Source organism: Hyla sarda, chromosome 2 (genome assembly GCF_029499605.1).
Source record: "Hyla sarda isolate aHylSar1 chromosome 2, aHylSar1.hap1, whole genome shotgun sequence".
NCBI classification, from domain to species: Eukaryota; Metazoa; Chordata; class Amphibia; order Anura; family Hylidae; genus Hyla; species Hyla sarda.
In genome coordinates, this window is record NC_079190.1 from 503,901,296 (window position 1) to 503,919,959 (window position 18,664).

General features: G+C 43.6%; 1 protein-coding gene across 4 annotated transcripts in view; it reads right to left on the reverse strand.

Annotated features, from left to right (window-relative positions):
* The window catches only part of ILDR2 (immunoglobulin like domain containing receptor 2), a 301,458-nt gene that overhangs the window by 168,040 nt on the left and 114,754 nt on the right, over window positions 1–18,664 (reverse strand). For all 4 annotated transcript variants that reach the window (XM_056559850.1, XM_056559848.1, XM_056559849.1 and 1 more), the window contains exon 2: window positions 12,142–12,459. In XM_056559850.1, coding sequence (XP_056415825.1) covers window positions 12,142–12,459 — 318 coding nt within the window. The remainder of the gene's footprint in view (window positions 1–12,141; window positions 12,460–18,664) is intronic.

Sequence of the window (18,664 nt, forward strand, 5' to 3'; positions counted from 1 at the left end):
ATATGGGGGATATATGTATATGACGGCTGTATCTATATGGGGGATATATGTATATGACGGCTGTATCTATATAGGGATATATGTATATGGGGCTGTATCTATATGGGGGATATATGTATATGACCGCTGTATCTATATGGGGGATATATGTATATGACGGCTGTATCTATATGGGGGATATATGTATATGACGGCTGTATCTATATGGGGGATATATGTATATGACGGCTGTATCTATATGGTGGATATATGTATATGACGGCTGTATCTATATGGGGGATATATGTATATGACGGCTGTATCTATATGGGGGATATATGTATATGACGGCTGTATCTATATGGGGGATATATGTATATGACGGCTGTATCTATATGGGGGATATATGACGGCTGTATCTATATGGGGGATATATGTATATGACGGCTGTATCTATATGGGGGATATATGTATATGACGGCTGTATCTATATGGGGGATATATGTATATGACGGCTGTATCTATATGGGGGATGTATGTATATAAAGGCTGTATCTATATGGGGGATATATGTATATGACGGCTGTATCTATATGGGGGATATATGTATATGACGGCTGTATCTATATGGGGGATATATGTATATGACGGCTGTATCTGTATGGGGGATATATGTATATGGGGCAGTATCTATATGGGGGATATATGTATATGGGGCAGTATCTATATGGGGGATATATGAATATGGGGACTGTATATGAGGGCTATATGTATATGAGGGCTGTATATGAGGGCTATATGTATATGGGGGCTGTATATGAGGGCTATATGTATATGGGGGCTGTATCTATATGGGGGATATATGTATATGACGGCTGTATCTATATGGGGGATATATGTATATGACGGCTGTATCTATATGGGGATATATGTATATGGGGCTGTATCTATATGGGGGATATATGTATATGACGGCTGTATCTATATGGGGGATATATGTATATGACGGCTGTATCTATATGGGGGATATATGTATATGACGGCTGTATCTATATGGGGGATATATGTATATGACGGCTGTATCTATATGGGGGATATATGTATATGGGGTAGTATCTATATGGGGGATATATGTATATGACGGCTGTATCTATATGGCGGATATATGTATATGACGGCTGTATCTATATGGGGATATATGTATATGGGGCTGTATCTATATGGGGGATATATGTATATGACGGCTGTATCTATATAGGGATATATGTATATGGGGCTGTATCTATATGGGGGATATATGTATATGACGGCTGTATCTATATGGGGGATATATGTATATGACGGCTGTATCTATATGGGGGATATATGTATATGACGGCTGTATCTATATGGGGGATATATGTATATGACGGCTGTATCTATATGGGGGATATATGTATATGACGGCTGTATCTATATAGGGATATATGTATATGGGGCTGTATCTATATGGGGGATATATGTATATGACGGCTGTATCTATATGGGGGATATATGTATATGACGGCTGTATCTATATGGGGGATATATGTATATGACGGCTGTATCTATATGGGGGATATATGTATATGACGGCTGTATCTATATGGTGGATATATGTATATGACGGCTGTATCTATATGGGGGATATATGTATATGACGGCTGTATCTATATGGGGGATATATGTATATGACGGCTGTATCTATATGGGGGATATATGTATATGACGGCTATATCTATATGGGGGATATATGACGGCTGTATCTATATGGGGGATATATGTATATGACGGCTGTATCTATATGGGGGATATATGTATATGACGGCTGTATCTATATGGGGGATATATGTATATGACGGCTGTATCTATATGGGGGATATATGTATATGACGGCTGTATCTATATGGGGGATGTATGTATATAAAGGCTGTATCTATATGGGGGATATATGTATATGACGGCTGTATCTATATGGGGGATATATGTATATGACGGCTGTATCTATATGGGGGATATATGTATATGACGGCTGTATCTATATGGGGGATATATGTATATGGGGCAGTATCTATATGGGGGATATATGTATATGGGGCAGTATCTATATGGGGGATATATGAATATGGGGACTGTATATGAGGGCTATATGTATATGAGGGCTGTATATGAGGGCTATATGTATATGGGGGCTGTATATGAGGGCTATATGTATATGGGGGCTGTCTCTATATGGGGGATATATGTATATGACGGCTGTATCTATATGGGGGATATATGTATATGACGGCTGTATCTATATGGGGATATATGTATATGGGGCTGTATCTATATGGGGGATATATGTATATGACGGCTGTATCTATATGGGGGATATATGTATATGACGGCTGTATCTATATGGGGGATATATGTATATGACGGCTGTATCTATATGGGGGATATATGTATATGGGGTAGTATCTATATGGGGGATATATGTATATGACGGCTGTATCTATATGGGGGATATATGTATATGAAGGCTGTATCTATATGGTGGATATATGTATATGGGGCAGTATCTATATGGGGGATATATGTATATGACGGCTGTATCTATATGGGGGATATATATATATATATATATATGGGGCTGTATCTATATGGGGGATATATGTATATGACGGCTGTATCTATATGGTGGATATATGTATATGGGGCAGTATCTATATGGGGGATATATGTATATGACGGCTGTATCTATATGGGGGATATATATATATATATATGGGGCTGTATCTATATGGGGGATATATGTATATGACGGCTGTATCTATATGGGGGATATATGTATATGACGGCTGTATCTATATGGGGGATATATGTATATGACGGCTGTATCTATATGGGGGATATATGTATATGACGGCAGTATCTATATGGGGGATATATGTATATGACGGCTGTATCTATATGGGGGATATATGTATATGGGGCAGTATCTATATGGGGGATATATATATATATATATATATGGGGCAGTATCTATATGGGGGATATATGTATATGACGGATGTATCTATATGGGGGATATATGTATATGGGGCAGTATCTATATGGGGGATATATGTATATGACGGCTGTATCTATACGGGGATATATGTATATGGGGCTGTATCTATATGGGGGATATATGTATATGATGGCTGTATCTATATGGGGGATATATGTATATGGGGCTGTATCTATATGGGGGATATATGTATATGACGGCTGTATCTATATGGGGGATATATGTATATGAAGGCTGTATCTATATGGGGAATATATGTATATAAAGGCTGTATCTATATGGGGGATATATGTATATGGGGCTGTATCTATATGGGGGATATATGTATATGACGGCTGTATCTATATGGGGGATATATGTATATAAAGGCTGTATCTATATGGGGGATATATGTATATGGGGCTGTATCTATATGGGGGATATATATATATATATATGGGGCTGTATCTATATGGGGGATATATGTATATGAAGGCTGTATCTATATGGGGGATATATGTATATGGGGCTGTATCTATATGGGGGATATATGTATATGACGGCTGTATCTATATGGGGGATATATGACGGCTGTATCTATATGGGGGATATATGTATATGACGGCTGTATCTATATGGGGGATATATGTATATAAAGGCTGTATCTATATAGGGGATATATGTATATGACGGCTGTATCCATATGGGGGATATATGTATATGACGGCTGTATATATATGGGGGATATATGTATATGACGGCTGTATCTATATGGGGGATATATGTATATGGGGCTGTGTCTATATGGGGGATATATGTATATGGGGCTGTATCTATATGGAGGATATATGTATATGACGGCTGTATCCATATGGGGGATATATGTATATGACGGCTGTATATATATGGGGGATATATGTATATGACGGCTGTATCTATATGGGGGATATATGTATATGGGGCAGTATCTATATGGGGGATATATGTATATGACGGCTGTATCTATATGGGGGATATATATATATATATATATATGGGGCTGTATCTATATGGGGATATATGTATATGACGGCTGTATCTATATGGGGGATATATGTATATGAAGGCTGTATCTATATGGGGGATATATGTATATAAAGGCTGTATCTATATGGGGGATATATGTATATAAAGGCTGTATCTATATGGGGGATATATGTATATGACGGCTGTATCTATATGGGGGATATATGTATATAAAGGCTGTATCTATATGGGGATATATGTATATGACGGCTGTATCTATAAGGGGGATATATGTATATGATGGCTGTATCTATATGGGGGATATATGTATATGGGGCTGTACCTATATGGGGGATATATGTATATAAAGGCTGTATCTATATGGGGGTTATGTATATGAGGGCTGTATCTATATGGTGGATATATGTATATGACGGCTGTATCTATATGGTGGATATATGTATATGACGACTGTATCTATATGGTGGATATATGACGGCTGTATCTATATGGGGGATATACGACGGCTGTATCTATATTGGGGATATATGACGGCTGTATCTATATGGGGGATATATGTATATGACGGCTGTATCTATATGGGGGATATAAGTATATGGGGCTGTATCTATATGGGGGATATATGTATATGACGGCTGTATCTATATGGGGGATATATGTATATGACGGCTGTATCTATATGGGGGATATATGTATATGACGGCTGTATCCATATGGGGGATATATGTATATGACGGCTGTATATATATGGGGGATATATGTATATGACGGCTGTATCTATATGGGGGATATATGTATATGGGGCTGTGTCTATATGGGGGATATATGTATATGGGGCTGTATCTATATGGAGGATATATGTATATGACGGCTGTATCCATATGGGGGATATATGTATATGACGGCTGTATATATATGGGGGATATATGTATATGACGGCTGTATCTATATGGGGGATATATGTATATGGGGGAGTATCTATATGGGGGATATATGTATATGACGGCTGTATCTATATGGGGGATATATATATATATGGGGCTGTATCTATATGGGGGATATATGTATATGACGGCTGTATCTATATGGGGGATATATGTATATGACGGCTGTATCTATATGGGGGATATATGTATATGAAGGCTGTATCTATATGGGGGATATATGTATATAAAGGCTGTATCTATATGGGGGATATATGTATATAAAGGCTGTATCTATATGGGGGATATATGTATATGACGGCTGTATCTATATGGGGGATATATGTATATAAAGGCTGTATCTATATGGGGATATATGTATATGACGGCTGTATCTATAAGGGGGATATATGTATATGATGGCTGTATCTATATGGGGGATATATGTATATGATGGCTGTATCTATATGGGGGATATATGTATATGGGGCTGTACCTATATGGGGGATATATGTATATAAAGGCTGTATCTATATGGGGGTTATGTATATGAGGGCTGTATCTATATGGTGGATATATGTATATGACGGCTGTATCTATATGGTGGATATATGTATATGACGACTGTATCTATATGGTGGATATATGACGGCTGTATCTATATGGGGGATATATGACGGCTGTATCTATATTGGGGATATATGGCGGCTGTATCTATATGGGGGATATATGTATATGACGGCTGTATCTATATGGGGGATATAAGTATATGGGGCTGTATCTATATGGGGGATATATGTATATGACGGCTGTATCTATATGGGGGATATATGTATATGACGGCTGTATCTATATGGGGGATATATGTATATGACGGCTGTATCTATATGGTGGATATATGTATATGACGGCTGTATCTATATGGGAGATATATGTATATGACGGCTGTATCTATATGGGGGATATATGTATATGACGGCTGTATCTATATAGGGATATATGTATATGGGGCTGTATCTATATGGGGGATATATGTATATGACGGCTGTATCTATATGGGGGATATATGTATATGACGGCTGTATCTATATGGGGGATATATGTATATGACGGCTGTATCTATATGGGGGATATATGTATATGACGGCTGTATCTATATGGTGGATATATGTATATGACGGCTGTATCTATATGGGGGATATATGTATATGACGGCTGTATCTATATGGGGGATATATGTATATGACGGCTGTATCTATATGGGGGATATATGTATATGACGGCTGTATCTATATGGGGGATATATGACGGCTGTATCTATATGGGGGATATATGTATATGACGGCTGTATCTATATGGGGGATATATGTATATGACGGCTGTATCTATATGGGGGATATATGTATATGACGGCTGTATCTATATGGGGGATATATGTATATGACGGCTGTATCTATATGGGGGATGTATGTATATAAAGGCTGTATCTATATGGGGGATATATGTATATGACGGCTGTATCTATATGGGGGATATATGTATATGACGGCTGTATCTATATGGGGGATATATGTATATGGGGCTGTATCTATATGGGGGATATATGTATATGACGGCTGTATCTATATGGGGGATATATGTATATGACGGCTGTATCTATATGGGGGATATATGTATATGGGGCTGTGTCTATATGGGGGATATATGTATATGGGGCTGTATCTATATGGGGGATATATGTATATAAAGGCTGTATCTATATGGGGGATATATGTATATGACGGCTGTATCTATATGGGGGATATATGTATATGATGGCTGTATCTATATGGGGGATATATGTATATGACGGCTGTATCTATATGGGGGATATATGTATATAAAGGCTGTATCTATATGGGGGATATATGTATATGACGGCTGTATCTATATAGGGGATATATGTATATGAAGGCTGTATTTATATGGGGGATATGTATATGACGGCTGTATCTATATGGTGGATATATGTATATGACGGCTGTATCTATATGGTGGATATATGTATATGACGGCTGTATCTATATGGTGGATATATGACGGCTGTATCTATATGGGGGATATATGTATATGACGGCTGTATCTATATGGTGGATATATGACGGCTGTATCTATATGGTGGATATATGTATATGACGACTGTATCTATATGGGGGATATATGACGGCTGTATCTATATGGGGGATATATGACGGCTGTATCTATATTGGGGATATATGACGGCTGTATCTATATGGGGGATATATGTATATGGGGCTGTATCTATATTGGGGATATATGACGGCTGTATCTATATGGGGGATATACGTATATGACGGCTGTATCTATATGGGGGATATATGTATATAAAGGCTGTATCTATATGGGGGATATATGTATATGACGGCTGTATCTATAAGGGATATATATATATATATATATATATATATATATATAAGGCTGTATCTATATGGGGGGCCGGATAGAGAAAAAAATGGAAGAGTAAACTCCTACAATCAAAGAAGACGTCATCTTGGTCTGGGGTCTGTATTATGGTGGTTGGTGATTCTGGGGTCTGTATTATGGTGGGTGGTGATTCTGGGGTCTGTATTATGGTGGGTGGTGATTCTGGGGTCTGTATTATAGTGGGTGGTGATTCTGGGGTCTGTATTATGGTAGGTGGTGATTCTGGGGTTTGTATTATGGTGGATGATGATTCTGGGGTCTGTATTATGGTGGGTGGTGATTCTGGGGTCTGTACTATGGTGGGTGGTGATTCTGGGGTCTGTATTATGGTGGGTGGTGATTCTGGGGTCTGTATTATGGTGGGTGGTGATTCTGGGGTCTGTATATGGTGGGTGGTGATTCTGGGGTCTGTATTATGGTGGGTGGTGATTCTGGGGTCTGTATTATGGTGGGTGGTGATTCTGGGGTCTGTATTATGGTGGGTGGTGATTCTGGGGTTTGTATTATGGTGGGTGGTGATTCTGGGGTCTGTATTATGGTGAGTGGTGATTCTGGGGTCTGTATATGGTGGGTGGTGATTCTGGGGTCTGTATTATGGTGGGTGGTGATTCTGGGGTCTGTATTATGGTGGGTGGTAATTCTGGGGTCTGTATTATGGTGAGGTCTGTTTTATGGTGGGTGGTGATTCTGGGGTCTGTATTATGGTGGGTGGTGATTCTGGGGTCTGTATTATGGTGGGTGGTGATTCTGGGGTCTGTATTATGGTGGGTGGTGATTCTGGGGTCTGTATTATGGTGGGTGATGATTCTGGGGTCTGTATTATGGTGGGTGGTGATTCTGGGGTCTGTAGTATGGTGGGTGGTGATTCTGGGGTCTGTATTATGATGGGTGGTGATTCTGGGGTCTGTATTATGGTGGGTGGTGATTCTGGGGTCTGTATTATGGTGGGTGGTGATTCTGGGGTCTGTATTATGGTAGGTGGTGATTCTGGGGTCTGTATTATGGTGGGTGGTGATTCTGGGGTCTGTATTAGGATGGGTGGTGATTCTGGGGTCTGTATTATGGTGGGTGGTGATTCTGGGGTCTGTATTATGGTGGGTGGTGATTCTGGGGTCTGTATTATGGTGGGTGGTGATTCTGGGGTCTGTATTATGGTGGGTGGTGATTCTGGGGTCTGTATTATGGTGGTGATTCTGGGGTCTGTATTATGGTGGGTGGTGATTCTGGGGTCTGTATTATGGTGGTGATTCTGGGGTCTGTATTATGGTGGTGATTCTGGGGTCCGTATTATGGTGGGTGGTGATTCTGGGGTCCGTATTATGGTGGGTGGTGATTCTGGGGTCCGTATTATGGTGGGGGTGATTCTAGGGTCTGTATTATGGTGGGTGGTGATTCTGGTGTCGGTATTATGGTGGGTGGTGATTCTGGTGTCGGTATTATGGTGGGTGGTGATTCTGGGGTCTGTATTATGGTAGGTGGTGATTCTGGGGTCTGTATTATGGTGGGTGGTGATTCTGGGGTCTGTATTATGGTGGGTGGTGATTCTGGGGTCTGTATTATGGTGGGTGGTGATTCTGGGGTCTGTATTATGGTGGGTGGTGATTCTGGGGTCTGTATTATGGTGGGTGGTGATTCTGGGGTCTGTATTATGGTGGGTGGTGATTCTGGGGTCTGTATATGGTGGGTGGTGATTCTGGGGTCTGTATTGTGGTGGGTGGTGATTCTGGGGTCTGTACTATGGTGGGTGGTGATTCTGGGGTCTGTATTATGGTGGGTGGTGATTCTGGGGTCTGTATTGTGGTGGGTGGTGATTCTGGGGTCTGTATTATGGTGGGTGGTGATTCTGGGGTCTGTACTATGGTGGGTGGTGATTCTGGGGTCTGTATTATGGTGGATGGTGATTCTGGGGTCTGTATTATGGTGGGTGGTGATTCTGGGGTTTGTATTATGGTGGGTGGTGATTCTGGGGTCTGTATTATGGTGGGTGGTGATTCTGGGGTCTGTATTATGGTAGGTGGTGATTCTGGGGTCTGTATTATGGTGGGGTCTGATTCTAGGGTCTGTATTATGGTGGGTGGTGATTCTGGGGTCTGTATTATGGTGGGGTCTGATTCTGGGGTCTGTATTATGGTGGGTGGTGATTCTGGGGTCTGTATTATGATGGGTGGTGATTCTGGGGTCTGTATTATGGTGGGGTCTGATTCTGGGGTCTGTATTATGGTGGGTGGTGATTCTGGGGTCTGTATTATGTTGGGTGGTGATTCTGGGGTCTGTATTACGGTGGGTGGTGATTCTGGGGTCTGTATTATGGTGGGTGGTGATTCTGGGGTCTGTATTATGGTGGGTGGTGATTCTGGGGTCTGTATTATGGTAGGTGGTGATTCTGGGGTCTGTATTATGATGGGTGGTGATTCTGGGGTCTGTATTATGGTGGGTGGTGATTCTGGGGGTCTGTATTATGGTGGGTGGTTATTCTGGGGTCTGTATTATGGTGGGTGGTGATTCTGGGGTCCGTATTATGGTGGGTGGTGATTCTGGGGTCTGTAGTATGGTGGGTGGTGATTCTGGGGTCTGTATTATGATGGGTGGTGATTCTGGGGTCTGTATTATGGTGGGTGGTGATTCTGGGGTCTGTATTATGGTGGGTGATGATTCTGGGGTCTGTATTATGGTGGGTGATGATTCTGGGGTCTGTATTATGGTGGGTGGTGATTCTGGGGTCTGTATTATGGTGGGTGGTGATTCTGGGGTCTGTATTATGGTGGGTGGTGATTCTGGGGTCTTTATTATGGTGGGTGGTGATTCTGGGGTCTGTATTATGGTGGGTGGTGATTCTGGGGTCTGTATTATGGTGGGTGGTGATTCTGGGGTCTGTATTATGGTGGGTGGTGATTCTGGGGTCTGTATTATGGTGGGTGGTGATTCTGGGGTCTGTATTATGGTGGGTGGTGATTCTGGGGTCTGTATTATGGTGGGTGGTGATTCTGGGGTCTGTATTATGGTGGGTGGTGATTCTGGGGTCTGTATTATGGTGGGTGGTGATTCTGGGGTCTGTATTATGGTGGGGGTGATTCTAGGGTCTGTATTATGGTGGGTGGTGATTCTGGGTGTCTGTATTATGGTGGGTGGTGATTCTGGGGTCTGTATTATGGTGGGTGGTGATTCTGGGATCTGTATTATGGTGGGTGGTGATTTTAGGGTCTGTATTATGGTGGGTGGTGATTCTGGGGTCTGTATTATGGTGGGTGGTGATTCTGGGGTCTGTATTATGGTGGGTGGTGATTCTGGGGTCTGTATTATGGTGGGTGGTGATTCTGGGGTCTGTATTATGGTGGGTGGTGATTCTGGGGTCTGTATTAGGATGGGTGGTGATTCCGGGGTCTGTATTATGGTGGGTGGTGATTCTGGGGTCTGTATTACGGTGGGTGGTGATTCTGGGGTCTGTATTATGGTGAGGTCTGATTCTGGGCTCTGTATTATGGTGGGTGGTGATTCTGGGGTCTGTATTATGGTGGGTGATGATTCTGGGGTCTGTATTATGGTGGGGGGTGATTCTGGGGTCTGTATTATGGTGGGTGATGATTCTGGGGTCTGTATTATGGTGGGGGGTGATTCTGGGGTCTGTATTATGGTGGGTGGTGATTCTGGGGTCTGTATTATGGTGGGTAGTGATTCTGGGGTCTGTATTACGGTGGGTGGTGATTCTGGGGTCTGTATTATGGTGGGTGGTGATTCTGGGGTCTGTATTATGGTGGGTGGTGATTCTGGGGTCTGTATTATGGTGGGTGGTGATTCTGGGGTCTGTATTATGGTGGGTGGTGATTCTGGGGTCTGTATTATGGTGGGTGGTGATCCTGGGGTCTGTATTACGGTGGATGGTGATTCTGGGGTCTGTATTACGGTGGATGGTGATTCTGGGGTCTGTATTATGGTGGGTGGTGATTCTGGGTTCTGTATTAGGGTGGGTTGTGATTCTGGGGTCTGTATTATGGTGGGTGGTGATTCTGGGCTCTGTATTATGGTGGGTGGTGATTCTGGGCTCTGTATTATGGTGGGTGGTGATTCTGGGGTCTGTATTATGGTGGGTGGTGATTCTGGGGTCTGTATTATGGTGGGTGGTGATTCTGGGGGTCTGTATTATGGTGGGTGGTGATTCTGGGGTCTGTATTATGGTGGGGTCTGATTCTGCGGTCTGTATTATATTGGGGTCTCATTTTACTGTACAGTAAATTCAGGAAAAAAAATCTCACCAAAGTGCGCAATTACATTTTTTTTCAATTTTCCCCTACAACATTTTTTTTCTGGCTTAGTGATACAATGTATGTTAAAAAAAAGTGGCCAGTAAATATAACTCTTTCAGTGGAAAAAAAAAAGTTATGGGTCTTGAGGAGGAAGAAAACATGAGCCAAAAATTAAAATTCAGGAAAATTTGGGAATCAGGAACTGGTGATCTCGGACTTTTTGCTTTGGGCAAGAAAGACATTTTAACTTCCAGTCTTATAACGATGACTATGCAGGGGATTTGGAGCTTTGTATCAGAGAAAAATACTAGCTCTGATCCCTACAAAAAGATAAAGTTAAGAATGAATCGTCACAGAATGCTGGACCTAAAATCAATATGGAAATAAAATATGGAGACCCACTTTAAGGCTCCTTTAGATCGTTACGCCATCTTACCGTTGACAATGGTGACGGCCCTTCCCTTGTAGAAGTCTCCCAAGGTCACGCTGTTTCCTAGTTTGGAGGCCACAGGCCGCACCGTCCTGCTGCCATCGGCACAATCCAGATATTGATTTCCCCCCATATTCTTGCTGGGAGGCTTCCCGATCCCTAAAGCCTCCTCTGTACGGTCCTGGCAAAAAGATTTGTATTTCCACTGGACCAGGACAGGTTGAGAGGAGGTGGTGGAGTAATGGCACCGCAGCAGGGTGGACTGGAACAGCATGACTGCTTTCTTGTGGTCAGGCATCGTCACTTGTACCGCATGGGACAGTCCTGAGGAACAAGAAGGAGAAGAATGGGTCAAGGACCTAAACCAAGAATCCACCATTATTACCAGGAGACAACAGCTTCATGCAAGGTATATAATTCCAAGAACACGGGGGAGATTTTTATTAGTCTTTCAGCTTTTATTATGTTTCCACGGCTTCTTCCTCATACAGTAATGTATTATCTTTATATATTATCACTGGGGCAAGAATAAAGCTACTATAATCCAACATAGAGTAGTGAAGAAAAATCGCACTCACCCACGTCCACTGCCTTTGTCTGTCCAGATGAACATCTTGGATTAAAATCTACATTTTTTTCTTGCATTAATTGTGGGTGAGTGCGATTTTTCTTCACTTCTCTATGTTGGATCATATTGGATTAATTTCCTGAATCTATCTGCACCACTTGCTCTCGTGAAGCTCCCCTGTATAGCTTGGCGCCTGTTCACACATTGCTGTTTCATTGCGTTTTGTTAAACAGTGCCACTTCCTCCTTTTTTCCTATTTTTATTTTATTTTATTTTTTTATAATAAAGCTACTATAATACTGCCTCCTATGTACAAGAATATAAATACTATAATACTGCCTCCTATATACAAGAATATAACTACTATAATACTGCTCCTATATACAAGAATATAACTACTATAATACTGCTCCTATATACAAGAATATAACTGCTATAATACTGCTCCTATATACAAGAATATAACTACTATAATACTGCTCCTATATACAAGAATATAACTGCTATAATACTGCTCCTATATGCAAGAATATAACTACTATAATACTGCTCCTATATACAAGAATATAACTACTATAATACTGCTCCTATATACAAGAATATAAATACTATAATACTGCTCCTATATACAAGAATATAACTACTATAATACTACTCCTATATACAAGAATATAAATACTATAATACTGTCTCCTATATACAAGAATATAACTACTATAATACTGCTCCTATATACAAGAATATAACTACTATAATACTGCTCCTATATACAAGAATATAACTACTATAATACTGCTCTTATATACAAGAATATAACTACTATAATACTGCCTCCTAGCTGTGAGGTTGTGTGTTTGTGGTTCTCCTCATGTCTGGAGCAAGCCCAGGGTGGGGCCACCCTGGGCGGGGAAGCTCCCCAAGCAAGGCCCAGGCTTCTCGGCCTACACTGTGGGAAAACTCCCAGGCTTCTTCTAATGTGGATGTAAATCCTAAAGTCATTCCGGTACAGAAGAATACTGAGCATGTAAGTCCAGCCATTGTAAAGAAGGAAAATACAGCGATGGATGTATGTAAAGAAAAGAAAGCAGCAGCAGCAGCAAGTATGTGTAAGGAATGTGATGTGAAACAGTCTGCCAGCCATGGTGTACAGTGTGATGGGAAAATGACTGAATTCAAGACAGAATCCATTGTGGGAACTCCAAAGTCTGCAAACAGAGGCCATGTTGGTGCACAGGAGGTGAGTGGATCACATGTTGGTGCACAGGAGGTGAGGGGATCACATAGAGGTGCACAGGAGGTGAGTGGATCACATGTTGGTGCACAGGAGCTGGGGCAGAGTGGATCACAGGCAGCAGGTGTGCAGCTCCACTCTCCAGCACAGAGACACAGGAGGACATCTCTGGAGAGACAGACATTACAGGAGAACCTACAGCAGCAAGAGGTGGTCTCCAGCATGACCCGCTCAGGCCGCACAAGATCCCAGGCTGGAGGTAAGAGCCATAATACTGACAAGTCTATGGAGGTGACACCTGGGAAATCTGTGGAGAAATCTGAAAGTGTTTGCAAAACTGTTCCTGCCCCAGACCCTGGTGTATGTGACCGGGCCTCAGAAGACACAACCAGCCAAGGCTCCAGTGTGTTCACCCAGCCTGAGAGACTGTCCAGACCCCTCCAGCAGGGCAAAGAGACCACCCGGGCACCAGAGCTACAGCTGGCGGAGGAGATCCCTGCACTGGTGAGGAGGATGGAGGAGCTGAAGCACCTAAAATATATGCTGCAAATGCAGATAGACTGTGTATATAAACTGAAGACAGCGAACCCACAGTACAAGTCCATGCATGATGATAAACTGTATACACTGAGCACAGAACTGGCCACCATAGTGAGTGAGATGGACTCTATACTGGAGAGGATGGGACCCTTAGCGGAATCCTATAGGAACAAGGAACGCTTTTCCCAGTACCAGCTGAGTTTTGGTGCAGAGCCCAGATCGGATGTGGAAGCAGACATCACCCCAGATGAGCCCCAGGAGGTGACAAGACCCCTTATAAAACCCCCAAGTTTCACCTTCAAGGATCGGCATGTTCATAAGCCCGAGGAGCAGCAACCTCAGAGACCTGCAGCTGTTCCGGAGCCTGCAACTCACTTACCTGCAGAGGCACTACAAGTCCCAGAAGTCCCAGTGCATCAGGAGGACAGTGGACATTTGCCGGTGTATGAAGGTGATGGGGTGATGGAGCAGAGCTCTAATGTTGGGGCACGGACTGGGGGTGAGGACTGTGGTGATGTTGGGGCACGGACTGGGGGTGCGGACTTTGATGTTCCTGAGGGGCCGGTGGCTGGAGGGGGTGCACAATCTGTGTGGGGTGTTGTGTCTGATGATGATATAGAGGTGGATGGGACAGGTGATGTTGTACACAATACTGTGCAGGATTTCCCCCCTTTACCCACAAGCACAGCAGCTGTAGCAGGGCCCCCTAGGGTAGACCCCAACCCTGTAAGACAGGACGCAGGTACCCGCCAGGTTCCTCCTAGAAATGCCTGGAGCCGTGGTGCTCCATCCTTCACCTCCAGCGCCAATTACACTGGCCAGGCATTTAAAAGGAGGAATGTTGTGCGATTTCGGCACAGAGGTGCCAAGGAGGACCTTCCAGATAGGAGGTTTGTGGTGAGGGAGCTCCTGTGCCACCAGATGGGGTTTGTGCCAGCGGACATCTTGGCTGTAATAAACCTACCAGATAGACAGGGCTATGATGTCAGCTTTAAGCTCATGTCTAATCTGGATAGGTTCTGGTCCAACTTCCCCAGGTTCAGAGACAAGGATGGATGGAGTAAATTTAGTTTTATTCCCATATCCAAGCCAGATACCGTCATCATAAACATCATCTTCTGGAATGAAGCTGTTCCTCCCCAGGACATTGTGGTGTGGCTCCGCAGACATTGTGACCTGGTGTCTGATCTCACCAAGAACAGAGATGATGACGGTATCTGGACTGGAGGGTGGAAGGTCCTGGTGAAGCTGCGCCAACACGGGAACATCACCCAACATCTGCCAAATTCCTTCTTTATTGGCAGAGAGAAGGGGGTTTGCTTCTACCCCGGTCAGCCCAGAAAGTGTTTTAAATGTGGTAAACCTGGACATCTGGCTAACACCTGTACTGTGGTAAAATGTAACCTGTGTGGTGAGACTGGTCATGTAAGTGCTGATTGCCAGAACATCAGATGCAATCTATGCGGTGAGATCGGTCACCCTCACCGGGACTGTCCCAATGCCTGGCACAACATCTGCCGGGAGCTTCCTGATGAGGACCTTGTGGCGGGGGCAGAGGCTGTAGAGGAGGAGGCTTTGTTATCAGACCCTATACTGACCAGACAGGAGGTTCAGCCAGACTTAGGTAACACTGCTCCAACACCTCAGCAGTCAGAGAGCACACAGGGGGACATGGAGGTTGTGCCACAAGACCAGCAGCAGCCAGGGGTATCCTCTTCTGTGTCTGAGGGGAATAGGATGCAGCAAAATAAAAGGAGAAAAAAAGACAAGTCCTCCTGCAGGCCTGAGGGGGAGAACAGCTCCGGCCAAAGTGTGAAGAAAAGGGCTGACAACAGGGCAGGAGTGATGGTGGTGTCCAACAGGTACGAGGTCCTGTCAGAGTCCGAGGGAGATTTGGACACTGAGATAAAAAGAATAGAGGGTGAATGTGATGGTGACACCAGGGACCAACCCCCAATAAAAAGAAAACCGCAGAGTGTGAAAGATAACGTAGAGTCAGATATGGAGACAGGTGGTGGCCAGCGGGACTCAGACTCTGACTTGTGATGATGGGGATCAGGTCTCTGCTCTTCTGTCTTATCATGGCTGGGTTTACTTTAAGGGTCCTTTCTACTAATGTGAACAGTATTAAAGTGAGGAGGACACGGCACATAGTCTATGACTATCTTAGGGATCTGGACACAGATGTCATCTTCATGCAGGAGACGCGCCTGACTTCTTCGGGGTATTTACGTGAGGCTGAGAGGGAATGGACGTCTGGGCCTTCTTTCTGGTCACTGGCTGTGGAGCCTTATGCCGGGGTGGCCATACTGTTTACCACCAGGGATGTGACAGTACATAGGATGACAGAGGTCGTCATGGTTAGGTGTCTGATCCTGGAGGTCACTATCCATGGTAGAAGGCTCCGGCTAATAAATATCTATGGCCCGCAGACAGTGACCGAAAGGATCCAGCTATTTAATGATGTCAAGCCATATCTATTCACATCTGTTCCTGTTATAATGGCCGGGGATTTTAACGTCACTAGGACATCAAGTGACAGGTCCTCAGGTAGAGCGGTGGCCAGGGACTCCAAGGTCCTAAATAACATAATCTTGCAGGCCGGTCTGTGTGATGTGTTCACACAGGGTGGAAGAAAACCAAAACTCACATACACCTGTTCTGACAGGAGCAGTAGAATAGATATGGCGTTTGTGCGTCCTGAAGAATTTATAAGTGATAGGAATGAAAAAACTGTCCCTTATTCAGATCACATGGCCTTAGTTTTCCATCTTGGTGTCACTAAGCGCCCAGATATTGGAAGGGGGCTCTGGAAGCTCAATTCTAATATCTTGGATGATGTGCATGTTCAAGGAGGTATTCACTCTCTTATACAGGGCCAGCTAGAGCGGGTGGACTTCTATGATGATATGGCCGCCTGGTGGGAGGATGTCAAGAATGAGATCAGAACCCTCTTAAGGAGACTGTCCTTTAAAAAGGGGAGGAGTAAGTATGGCCAGTATCTCAAGCTGCGCAAAGAATTGGAGTCACTATATTCGGCAGGTGGGGACCAACAAAGGATTGACCGGCTGAAATCTGAGATAAGGCAGTATCAGTACAGCAGGTATACCTCCCTGGTTCTTGAACGGGATTATGGGTCCTTAGGGTCTCCTGATCCCTTTGAGAATTGCCGGGAGCGGGTGGCAAATAAATCTGTCACCGGTCTCACTGACTCCCAGGGTGTTTTGCAGGAATCTCGGGAGGGTATCCTGGGGGTGGTGAGATCGTACTATGCTGACTTGTTTCAGAGGAAGGTTTTGGATAGAGACAAGATGACCCAATTCTTGGAGACAACTCCGCTCCCTGATACTAATGATTTGGACTTTTCTCCTTTGACAGCAGAATTGACGGTGGCGGAGGTCAAAGAGGCCATTGATAAGTTACATCTGAAGAAGGCACCAGGTCCAGATGGGATAACAGCAGAATTCTATAAGACATTCAGAGACCTCTTGGCTCCAATCCTCGTGGATGTTTACACAAATTGTCTAGAAAGTCACCTGATGCCTCCATCCATGAGAGTGTCCTCGCTGATTCTGCTGTCTAAAGGTAAAGAGCCGAGTGACATCAAGAACTGGAGGCCAATTGCCCTCTTGAATGTCGACAGGAAGATTCTGGCAAAAATCCTGTTTTCTAGGTTAGTTTGTCTGTCCCCGACACTGTTGGCAGGCTGTCAGTATGGCACAGTAAAAGGGCGGAACATCTCTGGGGCAGTGATCTCCATAAGGGAGATGTTTGAGAGATGTAAAGTCCTGAGGTGTGGGAGATATGTTGTGAGTCTTGACCAGGCTAAAGCCTTTGACAGAGTAGATCATGAGTATCTATGGGCCACTTTGTCAAAGTACGGTATTCCGGGACAATTCATCGATTGGCTGAAGACTTTGTATTGTGAGGCCGAGAGCTTTCCTCTGATCAATGGTTGGCAGGGTGACACCTTCAGGGTTGAGGCGGGGGTGAGACAAGGTTGCCCACTGAGTCCGCTGCTGTATGTATTCGCCTTAGACCCGTTTCTGAGGTCACTGCAGGAGTGTGGTTTTCAGGGGGTGCCGGTCCCCCACTGCCTGCCCCTGAGTGTTGTTGCCTATGCGGATGATGTGACTGTAGTGATATCTGAGCCTCGTGAGGTGGAGATGTTGTCTGCGGCCATCAGAAGT